General features: G+C 48.4%; 1 protein-coding gene across 1 annotated transcript in view; it reads left to right on the forward strand.

The window, feature by feature from the left end:
• The first annotated feature begins 603 nt into the window (after positions 1 to 603).
• LOC136949446 (regulator of G-protein signaling 6-like) overlaps positions 604 to 18,814 on the forward strand; it is a 28,478-nt gene continuing 10,267 nt past the window's right edge. The window contains exons 1-2 of the mRNA XM_067243739.1: positions 604 to 670; positions 3,254 to 3,347. Coding sequence (XP_067099840.1) covers positions 3,264 to 3,347 — 84 coding nt within the window. The 5' untranslated portion in view covers positions 604 to 670; positions 3,254 to 3,263. The remainder of the gene's footprint in view (positions 671 to 3,253; positions 3,348 to 18,814) is intronic.

Consider the following 18,814-nt stretch of genomic DNA (forward strand, 5'->3'; position numbering starts at 1 on the left):
CCCTGTCTCTCCCTGTCTCTCTCTCTCTCTCTCTCTCTCTCGCTCTCTCTCTCTCTCTCGCTCTCTCTTTGTCATCTCCTCGCTCATCCGCTCTCTCTCTCTCCCCGTCTCTCACTCTTCCCTCTGTTTCTCTCTTTTATCTTCTCTGTAATTCCCTCATCCCTCCCCCTCCCAACTCGATCTGCCTCTCGTGCGCTCTCTCTCTCACTCTCTCTCCCCTCTCTGTCACACACAGAGGCACCCTCCCTCTCTCCTCTCTGTCTCTCTCTCCCCTCCCTCCCTCCCTCTCTCCTCTCTCTCACACACAGAGGCACACGTACCCTCGGCACAGACAGAGAAGGAGAGAGGAGCGCACATGCAGGATCCCTCCGACTGACTGCTCCGCTCTCGAGCCCTCTCTCCAGCCCTCTCTCCAGCTCTCAGCCCTCTCTCCAGCCTGCTCTCAGCCCTCTCTCCAGCCCGCTCTCAGCCCTCTCCAGGTGGCTCTCCCTGGCCAGGACTGAGGAAGAGAAGGAATAAGAGAAATACTGCAGTAACCATCCAGCTGCTCTGTCTCTCTCTCTCCTTCCCTCGGTTTACCCCCATGCCAACTATATCATGAACCTGATTGCTGCTTGTTGCTAAGGACAGTGCAGGGGAGCAGTGGACAAGGCAGTGTTTTGTTGCGAAGGTAATGAATGCTTCATTAGCAGCTGGTTGTCAGTGATATTGTATTAATCTGCCTTGTGTGTGTGTGTGTGTGTGTGCGTGCGTGCGTGTGTGCGCATGAGAGACAGTGTTTGGGGGTTTGACTCTGCATGATTTTGCGTGCACGTTTTGTTTCCTGTCTCTTGCACGTCAACTCTCTCCGACCTGCGTCTCCTGTTGATGTTCCAGCAACAGTTCTGCATTCAGACTGTCTGGAGTATCAACCTTCCCAGTCTGCATGGTCCATGTGTCTGACTCCCTGGCTGTGCCCCATCGGGTCAACTCTGAAACTAGAAACGGTCTCTTGACGATCAGCCATCCAAAGCTGTCATCAGGGAGAGTAAATTTGCATGCCTGGGCCGTTCTGTGGGCACCAAGTTGTTCTCTTGAACGCCGGCTCCCTACTGACTTGCTGCTGTCCTGGTGTCACCGGCGCAGGTCCTCGTCCAGCCTGCTGGTCTGTCTCTGCTGAAAGCACGGGGACCATGTCTAGGATGAGGAGTGTTTCTGAACTGTCTGTGGACGGTCCCTCTGTCCAGCGTGTGCCAGTGTGGAGCCGGAGATGGGGGAGGAGACGTGTGGGAGGGCAAAACAAACGCTCCGGAGAAAGATCACTCACTCGCTCGCTCATGCTGACATAACTCCCTGCTACCTGCTTAACAGCTCTGTGTGTGTGTTCAACAGTCTGAATTATGATGTGTTCGCTGTGCATGGCTGGTCTGCTGCAGCTGTTGCCGTGCTCGTACAGTAAAGCAGTCAGGTGGCTAAACGGTTAGGGAATCGGGCTAGTAATCTGAAGGTTGCCAGTTCGATTCCCGGCCGTGCAAAATGACGTTGTGTCCTTGGGCAAGGCACTTCACCCTACTTGCCTCGGGGGAATGTCCCTGTACTTACTGTAAGTCGCTCTGGATAAGAGCGTCTGCTAAATAACTAAATGTAAATGTAAAGCAGGCCTCCGTGTCAAGTTCCTCCACTCAATGGAGAATGTTTAGCATGGATTATGCTATTTTGGAAAGTCGGTATACTGGACAATTCAAAGCATAGTTATGAAACTGAGCTCTAAACCTTTATTCCCTTGCCTGAGGCTGCCCTCTGGCAATATGTAGTTTCTCTGATTCAGTTGGCATGTTAACAAGCTTGTGTGCCTTGTTAGTATTTTGCTACAAAGCCCTGACAGACACATTCATAACCTAGACGAGACTTTCCTGGTGGACATGCAGTTAGTAAAAGGAAAACAACAAGGATTTTAATACAAAACTTCATGGAATCTCCAGCCTTCCCCTGTTTAAGTACTCTTGATGAACCTGTCCTGCAGCATAGTCCTCACTCAGCTTTCTAAACGATTAGAAGACTGACACTTTTTTTGTACTACACAATGGTTGAGGGGTTAGAGTTGGATAGGAAGGTAGTATAGTTGTACGGTGGACTGATTTGGCTATTCTTAGTTGGGCTAGATTAATTCCCTGAGAGAGGAGAGAGAGTGCATGTGCAGTTGTGGGGATTAGATAGATATTATAAATAATCCCCAAACAGGAGCTCTTTAGCTCTTTGGGCAGGGGCGTAACCACGTGGTGGCCAGGGGGGGCCACGGCCACCATTGGTCAGAGAATGGCCACCCTGCCGGCCCCCCAACATTTTTTTTTTTTTTTTACCCTCCTGAACAGAAACGGTATAAAGCTGAAAAAATTCATTAGTATTTTTTTTATAAAGTCGTCTTATATTGTCATTTGTCACTTACGCTACAAGCCCCATATTCGCAACATGTTGGACCACGCCCCCATCAACAGCGCAAACCAACGTACCTGCATTCTGACAGCGCTTCAATGGAGACTAACAGCTAACCACTGGATACCGTTAGAAAACTGCTGTTCTGAGTGATGCAGTGTGTGAGTTTTAAAATAGTAGTTTTTGACAATCAAGTGCCACCCCAAATAAAAGAAATAATGTCCTGGCTACGCCCCTGTCTTCGGGCCCTACTGTCAGCCGGTCTGAGCACAGAGGTGGGGCTCCAAGGGGCCTAATGGTCAAGACCGCTCAACATAGCAACCGGAATACATCACAGATCACCTTTGACGCTATGCTGACAAACACTCATCCAAATACAAACAAACACAGTTCGGCCCGGCTCGTGACGTCTGTGTTGCATCACGCGTACAATGCTAAAACCACCGGGTATCCATGGCCAATCAGAGCAGGCCAGAGAGGAGAACATAATTGTTGTCATGGCGCACTGCCACTGTGTCTCCCAGCGCTGACGCGGCTCCAGCCTCACTCAGCTCATTGTTATTCGCTTCGCCTCGTCGGCACATTAGCCTGCCAAAGCTGTCTTATCTCACTGTACTATGACAGGTGCCTGCACCTGTGAGAGCAGCAAACATACCCATGAATGTCAGAACGATAAGGCTGAACTCTCTCTCTCTGAGGGAGACGAACATGTTAGCGTGGGATGCTGTTGGGCCAATATTGACAATATTCCAACTGCCGGGATAAATTAGGGTTTGATGAACGTAGCCTGGTCTGGATGTTGACTCCTCCAACTTCTCTGTGGTGTTTGTGTCCTGCTCAGGTCAGCGTTCATGGCGGAGGAGACCAGAGACCAGGGGAGCATGGGGAACTCAGATCCAGAAGAGGACTCCCCCAACATGACGGTCTACAGGAAGGTAGGCTCGTCTCCAGTAGTCTTCCTACACCTGGGAGATGTTTTAGGACAGCTGTTGGGACAGGCAGGAAGATAGGAAAAGGGTCTGGGTCTGTTTGAAGAAGGGTTTAGTGATGATGGATCTCTCACTGGGTCCAGTTCAGATCGTTATTCATTTCCAGAGGGCATTTTGGTTGCATGTACCATAAAGCAATCAATCCCATTCAGCCAAAACAAACGCATAAAACACATCTAGTAAAGTAAATACATTTAATTATCTTCCAAACTGTGAAAGCTTCACAGGCATCCTGAGATGCCTCGCTGTGCTTGGTCCGAAGCAGCAGTGTGACAGCCTTAGTGGGGGTTCAGCAGGGGATGGAAGGAACATGTTCAGACCTCCCGTTTCTCTCTGTCCGTCTCCTGACTGACACTGCACGCCCCACCTCTCTCCTCCTCCTCCTCCTCTCCTCCTTCTCCGCCTGCTCCTCTTCAGCCTTCGAAGTTTTAATAAGCTCTCCATCCTTGTGTGGGTTTGGATGAGGAAAGGTCCTTTGCGTGTCAAGGGTAATTACAAAATCTCTATGGCACTTGTCTCAATGCCTGTCCTTTGATTGGAGAGGGTGAGCGGGCATTGTGGGTAATTATGTGTTGGGGGCCTCACAGGAAGTATCGGCTCCTCCTGGGGTCGGGCCTCTCAGCCCCTCTCCAGAACTGGAGATGAAGCGCTTTGTGACGGCTGCACACAGGCCCTCTCAGAAACCTGCTTTTGATCAACCTTAAAACAAAGACACCCCGAAGCGCGCTTGTGTAGCTGAAACTGGAAGAAGAGCTGTGAGTCGTCAAATGGAAACAGGTGGATTCTCATTTCTGCCAATTCACCTCTTTACTAATGAGAGGATAAAACACTCATCTGGGGAATCAATGGGACAGTTTTAGGGAAGAAAAAATGGCTTGGTTGCTGATGACACGATTCCTTCTGTCTTTCCGGAATGCAACTGATATCTTAGAGCCACCTTTGCTAATAGAATTGTTTCCAATGCGACTGATAGCTCAAAGACACCCTCACAAACAATTGTTTCCAGTGGCCATTAGCTTCTAGCTGTCCTGAATATACAGCAGCCAAGCTATCCAGGGAGGTGTGTCCATAAACCATGAATAACACTGATTATGTTATTCACAGGCAGCTTGCCATTCCATAAGCTGGTGAGTGACCTCCTCTCTGTCATAAGTATTCAGCTAGCTAGCCTAGCTAGCCTAGCGCCAAGCCCTCTTCTTATTTCTCATGACTGAGAGGGATTTGACAGCTAATCTCAGAATGGCCGGTGCTCTGCCAATGCTTCCCAACGAGGGGGCCGCCAATCACATTAGAAATGTGTTTTCCACTGTCCTCATTCAGCTCTGCATGCGTGTCTCACCTCGTAGCGTCGTGCTAACTGCTAAACCGACAGGAGCCACGCGCGGGCTGGAGAGATGTGTTAGCGTCGCATGGAAAACATGTTTTGATGTTTTATTCCACGGTTGCGTACACTGTGATTTGAGCTACAGATTAGTGTCGGACGGATGAACTGATGGTGTGTAGTACCTACTGGACATATTGTCTGTTTCTTTGTGCACTCTGTGTTTGCCCTGAGGGATCGTGTTTTTAAAAAGTATGCAGTGTCCGACTCCTTTGCTATTCCCTGACAAGATCGTGCCTGGAGGGATGTTCATGTTGTCGTGTTTTAGTCATGAACACAGTCAAACAGACAGATGGATGGATGAACAGGAAGAAGACATATCACACTGACTGACAGAGTGTGAATGGATCATTTGTAGAGTTCAGACAGGCAGGCAGGCAGAAACTGGGATGGCACTGGGACAATACTGGGAATCCTCCGACAGGCTGTGTCTTGGCGGAAGGAGATCCGAGTTGTGTCTCGTCTCTGTTTATCTGTGTGTTTGTAGTAATAAGTGCAGCTCCACAGAACAGACTGCGATGAATTTTGTCAATTAGAGGCAGGCTGAGAGCAGAGAAGTGAAAGGTGTGAGGTAGGCATCGCTGAGTTCATATCTTGTTTTCTTTTCACCTCAGATGGAGTTATTGAAGCAAACAGTGCAATTACCATCGAACACCTTATCGCCACAAAACCTCTATGTGAGAGTTTGATATAGGTCATGTGTGTACGCTCTCTCTCTCTCTCTCTCTCTCTCTCTCTCTCTCTCTCTCTCTCTCTCTCTTTCTCTCTCTCTAACTCACCGACACACACACTGTCACACAGTTTTTTTTTACCTGCTCGTTCTGGCACGTTTAAGACACAAAGAGTGGGGTTCAGATGCAGGCACAGCGTGGCGCTGGGTGAGAACCAGCCTGTGACTCCATCGTCGCTGCGCTGGAAAACGCAATTAGGCCAAGAACCGGGACCACAGCGAGGTTGGGAGAGGGGAAAGCTCAGGAACTATTAATAGACGGGTCTGATCTCTGCTCCCCACTGATGTGGGTGTCCCCTCCTTCTCCTGTGTCTCTGCTCCCCACTGATGTGGGTGTCCCCTCCTTCTCCTGTGTCTCTGACTCTCACCGCCTGGCCTCCTGGCCAGAGAGATGGCTGTGGACATGCAGCTAATTGCTGCCCTGGGTCTCTGCCCTGGAAAGACGGAGGTTTGTTTCTCAAGACCCCTGGTGTGTCTCTCGCTGCATTCAGGTCATTCAATATTTTAATTGGATAATGGCTGGCATCCCGTTCTTGCCTCAAGCATAACATATTCTACTTAAAGTATAAGAAAAATGCATTAACGCTCTTATTTAAAACACTTAAAATAGATTTAAGTGTACTCTTTTTCAGCTTGGGTTGCAGTGTGGCCGATGGCAACACCCAGGTCCAGATAGCAACAGGATCCATCAGGAAGAAACGCTGCTCAGAAGGCCTGAGAGCAGCCTAATGAGGGCTGTTGGCTGGGTCAAAGCCCTCGATGTGTGAAGACTGCTGTCTGATTGCTGAGAAGCTCTCTGGCTGAACAGCACAATACTGCCTTTCACGTGTTGTAACGTCACTGGTGTCCGTCCTCTCGTAGTCCCTTCAGGCTCCAACAGGAGGGCTGCTGTGCTCACAGTTAACAAACCAGACTAGGTTCCTCTTTCGTCACCCTTATTCCTATTCCAGTCTCAACCTTCTTTCATTCCCCCCCTCTCTCTCTCTCTCTCTCTCTCTCTCTCTCTCTCTCTCTCTCTCTCTCTCTCTCTCTCTCTCTCTCTCTCTCTCTCTCTCTCTCTCTCTCTCTCTCTCTCTCTCTCTCTCTCTCTCTCTCTCTCTCTCTCTCTCTCTCTCTCTCTCTCTCTCTCTCTCTCTCTCTCTCTCTCTCTCTCTTTCTCTCTCTCTCTATCTATCTCTCACTGTCTCCATCTGCTTATTGCTGATAAATAATTGAAGCTAATTTTGAGCATTCCATCTTTAGAGGAATATGTAGTCCACCGGGACATCGTTCCTCCATGCATTCTTTTATTCATGGCCAGCACATTTATTCTCAGTAGATATTTTTATCTCCTCGTTTGGCTATGAATGTGAACTGAGGAATGGCAGAAAGAGGAATGAGAGGAAGGAGGGAAAATAGGTGGGCTCTTAATCCCATCCAGAAAGTTCCGATTACCAGTCAGATGGAACCGAGCTTTAATTTAAACGTAACCTGATACATCACGACTAGCTGAACAGAATGCTTAAATCTGTCTTCTGACAGCGGCTGTGGCGTGCAGGAAACTGCATCATGGAGTTCTGCAGATCTGCTCTGAATCTGCCATGCTGCAAGAGTAACCCCCAGCCCCCTCCTCCCCCCAACCTTCACCACCGTCCATTAGCTAACCTCAGGAAGGACTGCGCTTCGTTTGGAACCAGCTCTTTTCACCTCTGGCTATGAGTCTGAGAGGGCCTGAGAGACGGCTCTCCAGCAGAGCAGGGCTGAGGACACCCGTCCGCCTGTCCCCCCCCCCCCCCACACACACACACTCCCCCGAGGATGACTCACTCCCCACTCGGCGCCAAGGGCCTCTGGGACAGAGGAGGATATCTGTGTCCTCCAAAAGGAGGAGCCATCAGAGGTGTCTGCTGGTCCTCCTCCACTGTTCCCGTGTGCACTTTAGATAACGCAGCTGAGGCACACGGACGCCGCGCTCAGCGCCTCCGCCGCGCTGAGGATGACACACAGACCTTTATCAAGTTTTAATGGGATAACGCTCTTTTTCCTGGAGCCTTGGCCGTCCTGTTGAGCTCGTAAGATGACACTTATCTCAGTTGTACCGTACGGAAGCCAGAAAAGTTCTGTGTTAGGTGGCAATTCCTAGTAGACAGCTCCATCTGTTACCCAACAGTCCTTGACGTGTTATTTACCAGAATTAAAATGGGGTTACTTTCAGTTGATGCATAAACAAGTGGACATCCACGAAGTTCACTGAAAACTGAAAACATAATTGGATGATTCAATGTGTGCTGGTCTCTGCTCTCTCAGAGGGATTATTTATCTGTGGATGTTGAGGAACCATGACGGTCAATAAAGGGTTTTTCTCTATAATACATGTAGCTTTTCTCCAGCAGGGAAGGGAAGTCTTCTCTCTGGATGCTTTCTTGTCAACTGGGTCCTCACAGGAGAACATTAAATAATGCAGTGTTTGTACCACCCACCATCACAACTTAATATAGATGGAACCGACATGAATTACCCACTGTACTGTGCTGCTCCTCTGTGTGCGGACAGAGATATTCTTTAAGATAAGTTTGCCTTCCTCACACTTATTACCATGGCTTGTCTTAAAGTTCTAGAAGAATAACTCTTTGTTGTTTTGTGGATATTGATATCATGACGGAGGCAGTGTTACCGTACCTGCAGTGTTACCATACCTGCAGTGTTACCATGCCTACAGTGTTACCGTGTTACCATACCTACAGTGTTACCGTACCTGCAGTGTTACTATACCTGCAGTGTTACCGTGTTACCATACCTACAGTGTTACCGTACCTGCAGTGTTACCGTACCTACAGTGTTACGGTACCTGCAGTGTTACCATACCTGCAGTGTTACCATACCTACAGTGTTACGGTACTTGCAGTGTTACCATACCTACAGTGTTACCGTACCTACAGTGTTACCATACCTACAGTGTTACCGTACTTACAGTGTTACCATACCTACAGTGTTACCGTACAGAGGCAGCATCTCATAACGTCCTCAGCGACCAAAGCAACATATTAATTTCTTCTCCTGATGTTGGAAAAATGCATACATTTGTTATCCTAAAAATAGAGAGCTTGATTAAAATGATCTCCGTGTCATGGGAGAGCGAGTCATCGGCACAGCGCTCGACAGTCAGGTGACAACAGATAGCCTGCCTGATGATTGTCTCTGGGACAACGACAAAGCAGGGATGAGTCACGAGGCCAAACGTGAGTCACAGCGGTCAGCTCATCCTGCTGAAGAGCCCAGAGAGCCCAGATGATCCGGCTCATGCTCGTCACACGAACCTGCGTGAGAAAGAAAGAACTCAGGCGCTCACCCTCTCACTCCCAGGAACCAGGGCTGCGCTCATCCTCTCACCCCCAGGAACCAGGGCTGGCCTCACCCTCTCACTCCCAGGAACCAGGGCTGCGCTCACCCTCTCACCCCCAGGAACCAGGGCTGCGCTCACCCTCTCACCCCCAGGAACCAGGGCTGGCCTCACCCTCTCACTCCCAGGAACCAGGGCTGCGCTCACCCTCTCACTCCCAGGAACCAGGGCTGCGCTCACCCTCTCACCCCCAGGAACCAGGGCTGCGCTCACCCTCTCACCCCCAGGAACCAGGGCTGGCCTCACCCTCTCACCCCCAGGAACCAGGGCTGGCCTCACCCTCTCACTCCGAGGAACTAGGGCATGGCTTACCCCACCCCAGGGCTCACAGCTCAGACTGTTCTCTGGGCTGGCTCTGTCTGAGGGTGCTAAGGCTGTCAGACAGAGACCTGCAACTCCCCAGAGTTGAGCAGAGTTGACATGTGAAGAGCAGGAGGCAAGCTACATGATGTCTTTCATTTGTCTGATGACGCCACTCCCTAAAGGAGACTCAAACCTGGATGTCTCTGAATAAGACTAAATGGAAGTCATTTCAGATTAGCTTCCATGTTCCATCACGGAACACAATAAGCTAAAGTCATTTTGAGCAACGCACTCCGAATACAGGTCCTCGCCTGTGAGGACAGACAGAATCCCTGGACCCCACACCTGCAGAATACATGTGTAATGAACTGTGAAATAAAGGCTGTTTTACAGTGGGCTTGCGGTACATCTACTCAACATGGGACTTATTTGGTTAGACATCATGGAAGTGCACAGGGCCTTGAATTTGAAACGGTATTCACTGAAAGTGAAGATTAGTCTTCATAACTGGGGAAGGCATGGCGGAAGAAGGCGCTGAAGCTTTGTACTGGTGTGAGTATTGCATCATGTCCAAATGAATGAACTGTTCCAGTGCAGCTATTTGGGTTTGACATTGTGTTCCTTTGTAATGCCCTAGAGGCCTAATTGTCTGTGTGAGAATGGCTGTCACGTGCATGTTCACTCTGGGAGACTCCAGAAGACCATCTCTTTCTCCTAACAACCTCGCAGGCTGCACTTGAAAGCTTAGCTGTTGCTTGCTGCACAGCCCAACCAAACTAATGTTCTATGTATTTGTGTGTGTGTGTGTGTGTTTGCAAATAAAGTGTGCAAAGAAATACTGCCTAAACTAGGCCATCGAATTCTATCAAAGTCACCCAATTCAACGGCTGTAAAATAGTTATGTTTGTACATAGATAAAAAAGATTTCCTTGGCAGTAAAGTGCCAAATCTGTTCTGGGTCATATCGAGATAATCGAAATCCTTTCTCCAAATACCACTAGCTTAACCATAATCTTGAGCTAAACCATTACTTCCGTGTAGCTTAAAAAAAATGAAATTCTAACAGAAGTCATTAGGTTATCAAATCTAGACGACATTGGATATGGAGCTTTTTCTCCCTAAAACTTTGAGGACGTTGGCAGGCATCAACATTACATAATCATTCTAAGTATAAGCAGGCCTATTCGGAAATATTGAATTTTCTGAAAGAATTAAGACTTCACTCTTGCCAAAAGCTGACTGACTTTTACAAAGGCATCCTGTAAGTACGGCGCTATGGGCTTTTTCTACCATGAAAATTGGCCTCTGAAATACAAACCTTTATGTAGCCTGCAGTTTGAATGGGGCATCAGCCAAACTTTGTTCAGCTAGGGGTAGACTATGACCTTTGAAAATGTTTAACATCCATACTTTTCCATACTTTTCCTTCTTTCATGTCTGCAAATCCTGGAGCATTCAAATCTGGACCCATGTATTTTGGAGGGAAATATTAAAATTCCTTGCCTGACACGGCTCCTCAAGCAAACGCCTTTGTAAGGCGAATTACAAGATAATTGGGATGTTCAAAGTCCTGAGGCAGGTATGGTCGAGCCATGCACCATCCCTCACGCTCACTGAATAACAACCAGCTGTCACACACAGATAGGACCCGACCAACAAGAAACACAGAAAATGACATTTCACTTCATTTTAAAATATTGTCGAAGTAGACTATAGGCCATTCAAGTAAGGGCGGGTGAATTGAGTTGAATTGTGGATCTCACTTCCTCTGAAATGAGAAAATATTTACTTTACCACAGGATAATAAACTATTCACGAACAGTTATACATTGTGGGGTCTGATTGAGGTTTATCCTGGTCTTAACCTAGGCTGATGCTATCCATCAGTGATGAGACTATGTTTAACGCCTGTGATATCTGCTCATTTTAGCGTCAACGGTAGGCTACCACAGTATAGGCTAACATCCACTCGCTCGTTCATTTCATCATAGATCTTCCATGTGTTCAGAAAACACTTTGGGGCAGTGCGTGAAAGCTGGTGTGTCTGGCGAACCTAACAGATCCCATTATAAAACACTTGTTTTCACTCAAGGATTCAATCAAGGGGGCCAACCATCCGACATCCTTGCTGTAATTTAATGTTATTAAAAGGCCATTAGTAGGTAATAATAGGATTATGACGGAATGTAAGGCCAGCGAGCTCACACCTCCTGCCACCTTCTATCAGTTACAGAGGCACAGAGAATCACATGAGCTGTGTGTGTCTGGCAAGTAGGGGTGGGAATCTTTTGGTACCTCACGATTCGATTCTAATCGATTCTTGGGGTCGATTAAAAATTTCTTCACGATTTTTTGCGATTTTGTGAATTGATGTGAATCGCTAGATGACTGATTTGCGATTCAAATGTGAATCGATTTTCCCCCCATCCCTACTGGCTAGTTGATCTGTGGCACACAGGAGATGAAATCTCCCTCTCTTGTCAGTTAAGCTGCCGTTGTGGCTGCTGAATCTAATTTCTTCTCTATGCAATAGTAGAGAGCGATACTTTTTAGACCAGGTGGTTTACATTTGTCACACTGGCTGGCAGTAATAGGCTTTTGAAATATTTGTATAATACACTTGTTATATCTATATTTACATAGATCCCAGTGTGTGTTGATTTGAGCTTTCTGAAAGCTGTGTGCACGATACACAGTGTTTGTGATTGTGATGCTGGAGGTTGACCAGCAGACTACCTACTGGCGTGTCTGACTCAGACAGGAAGCGTGTCTGGCTCAGACAGGAAGCATGTCTGGCTCAGACAGGAAGCATGTCTGGCTCAGACAGGAAGCATGTCTGACTCAGACAGGAAGCGTGTCTGGCTCAGACAGGAAGCGTGTCTGGCTCAGACAGGAAGCATGTCTTACTCAGACAGGAAGCATGTCTTGCTCATACAGGAAGCATGTCTGGCTCAGACAGGAAGCATGTCTGACTCAGACAGGAAGCATGTCTGGCTCAGACAGGAAGCATGTCTGACTCAGACAGGAAGCATGTCTGGCTCAGACAGGAAGCATTCCCCTGCAGCTGCCGTAGCTTCCTACATTCTCTCACAACATACCTTTTCAATTTGCCCTACTGCTGCACAGGTGGAGTAAGGTGATGGTACAGGTGGAGTAAGGTGATGGTACAGGTGGAGTAAGGTGATGGTACAGGTGGAGTAAGGTGATGGTACAGGTGGAGTAAGGTGATGGTACAGGTGGAGTAAGGTGATAGTACAGGTGGAGTAAGGTGATGGTACGGGTGGAGTAAGGTGATGGTACGGGTGGAGTAAGGTGATGGTACGGGTGGAGTAAGGTGATGGTATGGGTGGAGTAAGGTCATGGTACGGGTGGAGTAAGGTGATGGTACAGGTTGACTAAGGTGATGGTACAGGTGTAGTAAGGTGATGGTACAGGTGTAGTAAGGTGATGGTACAGGTTGACTAAGGTGATGGTACAGGTTGACTAAGGTGATGGTACAGGTGTAGTAAGGTGATGGTACAGAGTATTTTGACAGTCAGCCCTAGAGAGAAGATAAAGATATGCCACTGAGGAATCCGAAACGTTTCACAACAACATGACTAGCAACCAAGACTCATCCAAGACTTACAAGGCGATGTCACTTCCCTGTTCCTTCATCACGCGTGTGACAGCTGCATGCCACCAACCGGGATGCATTCATGAGTAGGAATCATTTCAATCTGTGTGGAGTTTATAAAATATGTATTTCTTGGAGAACACTTGGCTTTAGCTGAAGACGTGGTCTAGCTGCTGTGTGTGTGAGGCTGTGTGTGTGAGGCTGTGTGTGTGAGGCTGTGTGTGTGAGGCTGTGTGTGTGAGGCTGTGTGTGTGAGGTTGCCTCTCGTGGCAGACGTGTAGAACAGATAACCGGACATTGCAAAAACATTAAAATGCAAACATTCATTGAAATCAAGACTTGTTAAAGCTGATGAAGCTGAGGAGTGCAGTTTATATTCTCCAGATTCTTAATGAGAGCCTGTGGAAGCATCTGCTGCTGGATGTGGACGGGCTCTCTTCCTGGTTAGGGGTGAGGGAGGATTCCTCTTATCAGACTGTCCTGGAACTAGTGTTCAGCCCTTACCGTCTGCATAGCAGCCTGATCAAAGGAGCAGGCAGGTGTGATCAGAGCGGCGGAGCTGTGGGGGGGGGGGCTGTCTATGTTCCTGTGGTACGATACTGACTGCACACGCCCTGTCGAGGCACCCTGCCGGTCCTCCTTGGTGCCTACCCCTGTCCAGGGCTGCCCTCCCTCCCTGCAGGAGAGTCAGACCACTGCCTCTCTCAGCCAGAACGGCCCTCATGGCCCCCAGGTCTGAGTCAGGGTCCTCTGCCCCCCACTAACCCAGTTAGCCCAGATGCCCAGAGCAGCTAGGGGCGTCCATACTCACTGCTGGTCAGACTGACAGCATCAAATATGGACATGGTGGAGAGGAGTAGACTGGTGGGTTAATGCTTCTGGACATACTGTGCTTGACTCCTGTCGGATTCATAATGTGCTGAAGGGTCGTTCATAGAGAACCTGAAATCTGACAAAAGAGATGCGGCAACAATATGGACTTTCACTTTTGGCATCACGGTTACAAGTGTGCAGTCTCCAGTGCTGGAGTGTGTGAGTGCTGTCTCTTCACTCTGACCAGCTTCAGCAGCTCTCCAGACAGTCTCTCCAGCAGGGACCAACACCACCGCTGCTATTTTAGGAGAGAGCACGGCAGCACAGGCACCAGGCAGGGTAGTATCCATCGCCTCTTTCCGAAGACAGTGATAATGATGAGTGAGATGTGTGTCAACAACCACAGCAGCTAAAACTGTGGCAGTCTGGTCGTCCCATCAGATGCCCACATAGGGAGCCCGCGTTTAATCACTTAAGTCTTGGAATAGAACAGTACTATCTACCATCCTCCTCCTCCCACCCCTCCTCCCAACCCTCCTCCCACCCCTCCTCCCTTCTCTCTACTGTCAAATACTACTCACCCCTTCTCTGCCTCGCCTCGCTTCACAGTGAGGAGTGAGACTTCTGACACTTCGAAGTGAGACTTGACTGAAGGACTCGTCTGAACTCGAACACTCAAACAGTAAAACCAAATATAAATATAATAGACGATATAATAGACGCAGAATGCCCTCCTAAAAGTGTAGTTTTGAAAATGTCTCCCTGTTGAAACTAGACAGAGCGTCTGAAGAGCCTCCAGATCTCTCCTCAAGTCTCCCGCCTTCCACAGTGCATCTCTCTTCTCGATGTCTCATCCTTCTCTCCTTGTCTCTCTTCCTCTAATCGAATGTTGCTGTTTTTCTCACTCAGGATGTAAATGGGCTTCTTTGGCTTTTCTTCCTTAGTTGCAGAGCGAGCCTGAAGGCTGGGGACCTGATTAGAGAGCAGAGACAGACCCAGAGCTGATCAGAATGCAGGTGATGTTAGCTCCAAACACGGCTTTTCCGGACTAAGAACTTCTGGGGGTGTGTGACATGTTGGATAGTTTTTTTTCCCGAGAATTAGCTGCACTCCTGCCACACACACGTTGATAAAGACGAGGGTGACTCATCTCAGAGCCCTACAGCAGAGAGGGAGTAGTGTGGGATGGTGGAAATATCTGAGGCAGATCTATCAGCCTTGTCAGAGACGGACTGTTACAGGGTCACGTCTAAAAGCGCTCTCTCAGATTTACATTTACATTTAGTCATTTAGCAGACACTCTTATCCAGAGCGTCTTATCTTATCCATTCCCCCGAGGCAAGTAGGGTGAAGTGCCTTGCCCAAGGACACAACGTCAGTTGGCATGACCGGGAATCGAACTGGCAACCTTCGAATTACTAGCCCGATTCCCTCACCGCTCAGCCACCTGACTCCCAGATTTGAGACCGCTAATGTACTTCTTTTTTTCCGAACGGCTGTGCGTTTCTATCTCAAGACCCCTTGAAGTGGCCTGAGGTTTCTGAGGGACACTAGATTGTTAGTCTGTTTTCTCTGCTGTCCTTAGCAACCGATGGAGGGTCTCACTTCAGACAGCTGGAGGTGGGGGTATGGCTTTTATATCATCCTCTTCTCTCGCTACCGGAGAGACAACCTGATGAGTCATGATGGGTTCGTCAAGTGTCTCTTCTGGTCAGCTCTGTTCTATTGGCTCAAGTCTTACAGCTTTTCTCAGCTGACAACCCTGAGGCAAAACACAGTATCAAAGCACCTTCTTTGATTTCTTTGTGTATTTCTGAAGTGTTTTGTATTTCATCTTGTTTGAAACAGGGAAAACATCCGTGTCTACAGTATCTTTTGCCTCCCGGTCTAATGGGTGTTTGTCAGTGTAGTCCGACTGGCTTCCTTCCCGGCTCTGGAAGAATTCCACAAACTTTTAATTGCTCCCTTCCTCACTCCCCCTCTCTCTCGCCGAGTTGCCATGGAAACTCCAGCCGGTGTGGACCCTCCCTCTCCCATCAGGTCCCACTTTGTTCAGCTGGAGCGTCAGGGAAGCTCGTCTCCCGCTGGAGGCCCAGACAGGAAGCTAGCTCCCCTCATCAACAGCTCAGCCGTGTGGGGCTCGGTTCTGAATCACAACGGGACGCTTTCCCCCTGGATCTCAGGAACACTGGCCTGTCGACCCTCCCAGTCACACCAGGCTCTGATTGGGTGTTTTTTTCGGATGCTCTGGCTCGGAGCCTTTCTGTCGGGACACATTTGGGAATCTTCCAACGTCCGCGGAAGGTACTCAAGCAGATGGAAAGTGTTGAGGTCTGGTCTCTGGGCAGACAAGCTGACACCTAATCAGCGCAGAGGGCCAGAGGGCCCTGTGTTACTAAATCCACTTGTGTCTCGTCTCCATCCAGCAATGGCTTGTGGACATAAGAGAAACACAGATTAGATGTGTACATTTGAGTGAAAGGGCCTTTTTCTACCTCACAGAAGCAACTTTTCCTCAAAGGAAAGCCCCTCCGCGTAACAAACACACTGCTTCAGTTGCTGCTCTGTGCCAGAACAACAACAACATCCAGCAGAAGCCAGCACCTCAGAGCCATTTGCAGAGGCGCGTTAATACATTTTTATAACCTTCTGAAGCTTAAATTCCTAGCAGAATCTGAGTGATTATGCTGTTTTCTCCAAGGTAAACAATTAACTTTAGTGCATTTGCAATCCAGGCCCTCTAATGATCAAAGGGTATTAAAGGAGCTGTATTGGTAAAGTAAAAAGCTTCAGTGAGTGTAACAACGTCTGTCAAGGGGAAGATGGGGAAACGCTCTTGAAAAACACAAGCTGGATTCAAGCTTTCCTCTGGCTCACAATAGAACATTCCACTGAATATACGTCTTGGCATTTATAGGGAAGAATGGTATTCTTTTTACATGTATTCATTTAGCAGACGCTTTTATCCAAAGCGACTTCCAAGAGAGAGCTTTACAAAGTGCATAGGTCACTGATCATAACAACAAGATAGCCACAAAACATTGCGAGTAGCCAAAACATGAAGCACACATTGTGAACAACCAAAGTAAGTGCCAAAGGGAAGAACCATAAGAGCATAACAAATGCTCTTATGGTTAAAATAACAAATTTGTAATTTTTTATAACAAATATTGGATGCAGTAATGAGAAATGATAGCTGTACTGGATGCTAGTGTGTGTTTGTGTGTGTTCAAATGTGTATGCCTGGCAACTTGCATGGCTGCTTGTGTGTACACGGGCAACTCGTGTGAGCATACAGTAAACAACATGAATTTGGGTCATCTGGAAAATAAAGATATTATTAGCAACGTCGACTCCTGCATGTGCGTTGGAGAACAGCAGGGCTGTCCTGTCTCTGCTTGCTGGGCTGGTGTGTCCCAGGGCCTGCCACAGTGTCTCTCCCTGGTGCCACACCTCCAGGGCCTGCCACAGTGTCTCTCCCTGGTGCCACACCAGGGGGAGACAGGGGGCGGGCTGTTAGCGCGTGGCCCAGACCAGGCATGCAGCCGTCCTGCCAGGAGGCCGGGGGGAGTCTCCTCCAGCTGCAGGCCTCATTCACACCTCCTCCCCCAGGCCTGCTACTGCAGCTGGGGGCTGGCTGGCGGGCCGTGCTGTGGGGCCAGGGCCAGGTCCTAGGGGGGCAGGGCCAGGTCCTAGGGGGGCAGGGCCAGGTCCTAGGGGGGCAGGGCCAGGTCCTAGGGGGGCAGGGCCAGGTCCTAGGGGGGCAGGGCCAGGTCCTAGGGGGGCAGGGCCAGTATCACACCGGCGAGGGAGAGAAGTTCGCTCAGAACTTTAGAAATCTGAAAGTTAGAAATATTTGTTTCTGTTTGTTAGAAGCCATGGAAACTGGTTTCTGTGTAATTGATTGCTGTTAGTATGCTGGACAGTTAACCATGCAGCTGTGTTCTACACTGTCTGACCATGCAGCTGTGTTCCACACTGTGTGTCCAACACTGTCCCTTGCTGGAGAGAGGGAACTTGATTCTGAAGAACTTCACTCGATAAAAACTGGGGCAGGCATCCATCCTAAACATCTGGAGATTCGTCCATCGATGTTCTTCACAGACTTAACATTTCTCAGTTTGTCTGTCTGCCGGCTGTTGAATCATTGATGGGTCTATTACGGACTGATCCATTTTTTATGAGGGACTAATTTTGGGCACTTTTTAGATTTTCATATTAGCTTGTCCGAGACCATTTATGGATCAGATAAATGACTTCACTTCCCAAAATGAAGATTGTGTTGTTAAATGAAGTGTTTTCTCAAAACCTAAAGCCTTGGACGAACACACATGCAAACATCGGGACCCCCGACCACACACTCCTCTCCCATGATGCTGTTAGTGCAGCTCAGAACAGAGAGCCAGAGTGCCGTTATCACGGCCTGGCAGGAATGTCTCGCTCCCAGAAGCCCCTGCCATGTCGGACAGTAAGCAGCTAACACCAGCAGCCTTCCTTCCTAAGAGATACGCACAGCTTTTCTGTACCCCAGCCCAAAGCACCTCTGGACCACTGTTATTCCATAGGGAGATAATAAGTCATTTTCTATGCTGTCAAAGCTCCATGATTACATAAGAACCAAAATAATGAAATCTTCTTCCTCCAGGGTCTCGTGGGCTGTGTAGATGGGAGGTATGTTGGATCACTGGAGAAGATTTCAGAGCTGTTTGTTTTTCCTCGGAAGGTTGTCCTCAAAATAAGAAGAGCTTTAAATCCATTTGGACAGGTTGTGTATTTCTGAAATGACTCCAGTCATATCCTGCCTTTTTCTCCACAGAGCAGATACAGGCCTTTCTCCTCTCGTTCAAACTCCCCATCTTTTACACACACGCTCACTGATTTATCAACAACCCTGACTGAGTTCCAAAGCTGTAATTCTTTTCAGTGGATGTTCAATAATTCATACTAAGACACTCTGATGGTGAGAGAATGGTTATTGTCTTCACTCACCATCATTCTCCAGGCTTAATGGCTGTTATCAAACCCCTACATGTCTAAACTAGGTTGCTCAGGTGTTCCACAGCGGATTTACGACCGCGGTCTGTGACTCATCCATTAAACACTTAGTCAGTGGGATAATTGCCTCTTGATTGTTAGTAGCAAGCTGAAGCTACAGAACGGTCCTTTCTACAGTGTCTAGCACCAGGACCAA

This window comes from Osmerus mordax, chromosome 9, assembly GCF_038355195.1.
Source record: "Osmerus mordax isolate fOsmMor3 chromosome 9, fOsmMor3.pri, whole genome shotgun sequence".
Lineage (NCBI taxonomy): Eukaryota > Metazoa > Chordata > Actinopteri > Osmeriformes > Osmeridae > Osmerus > Osmerus mordax.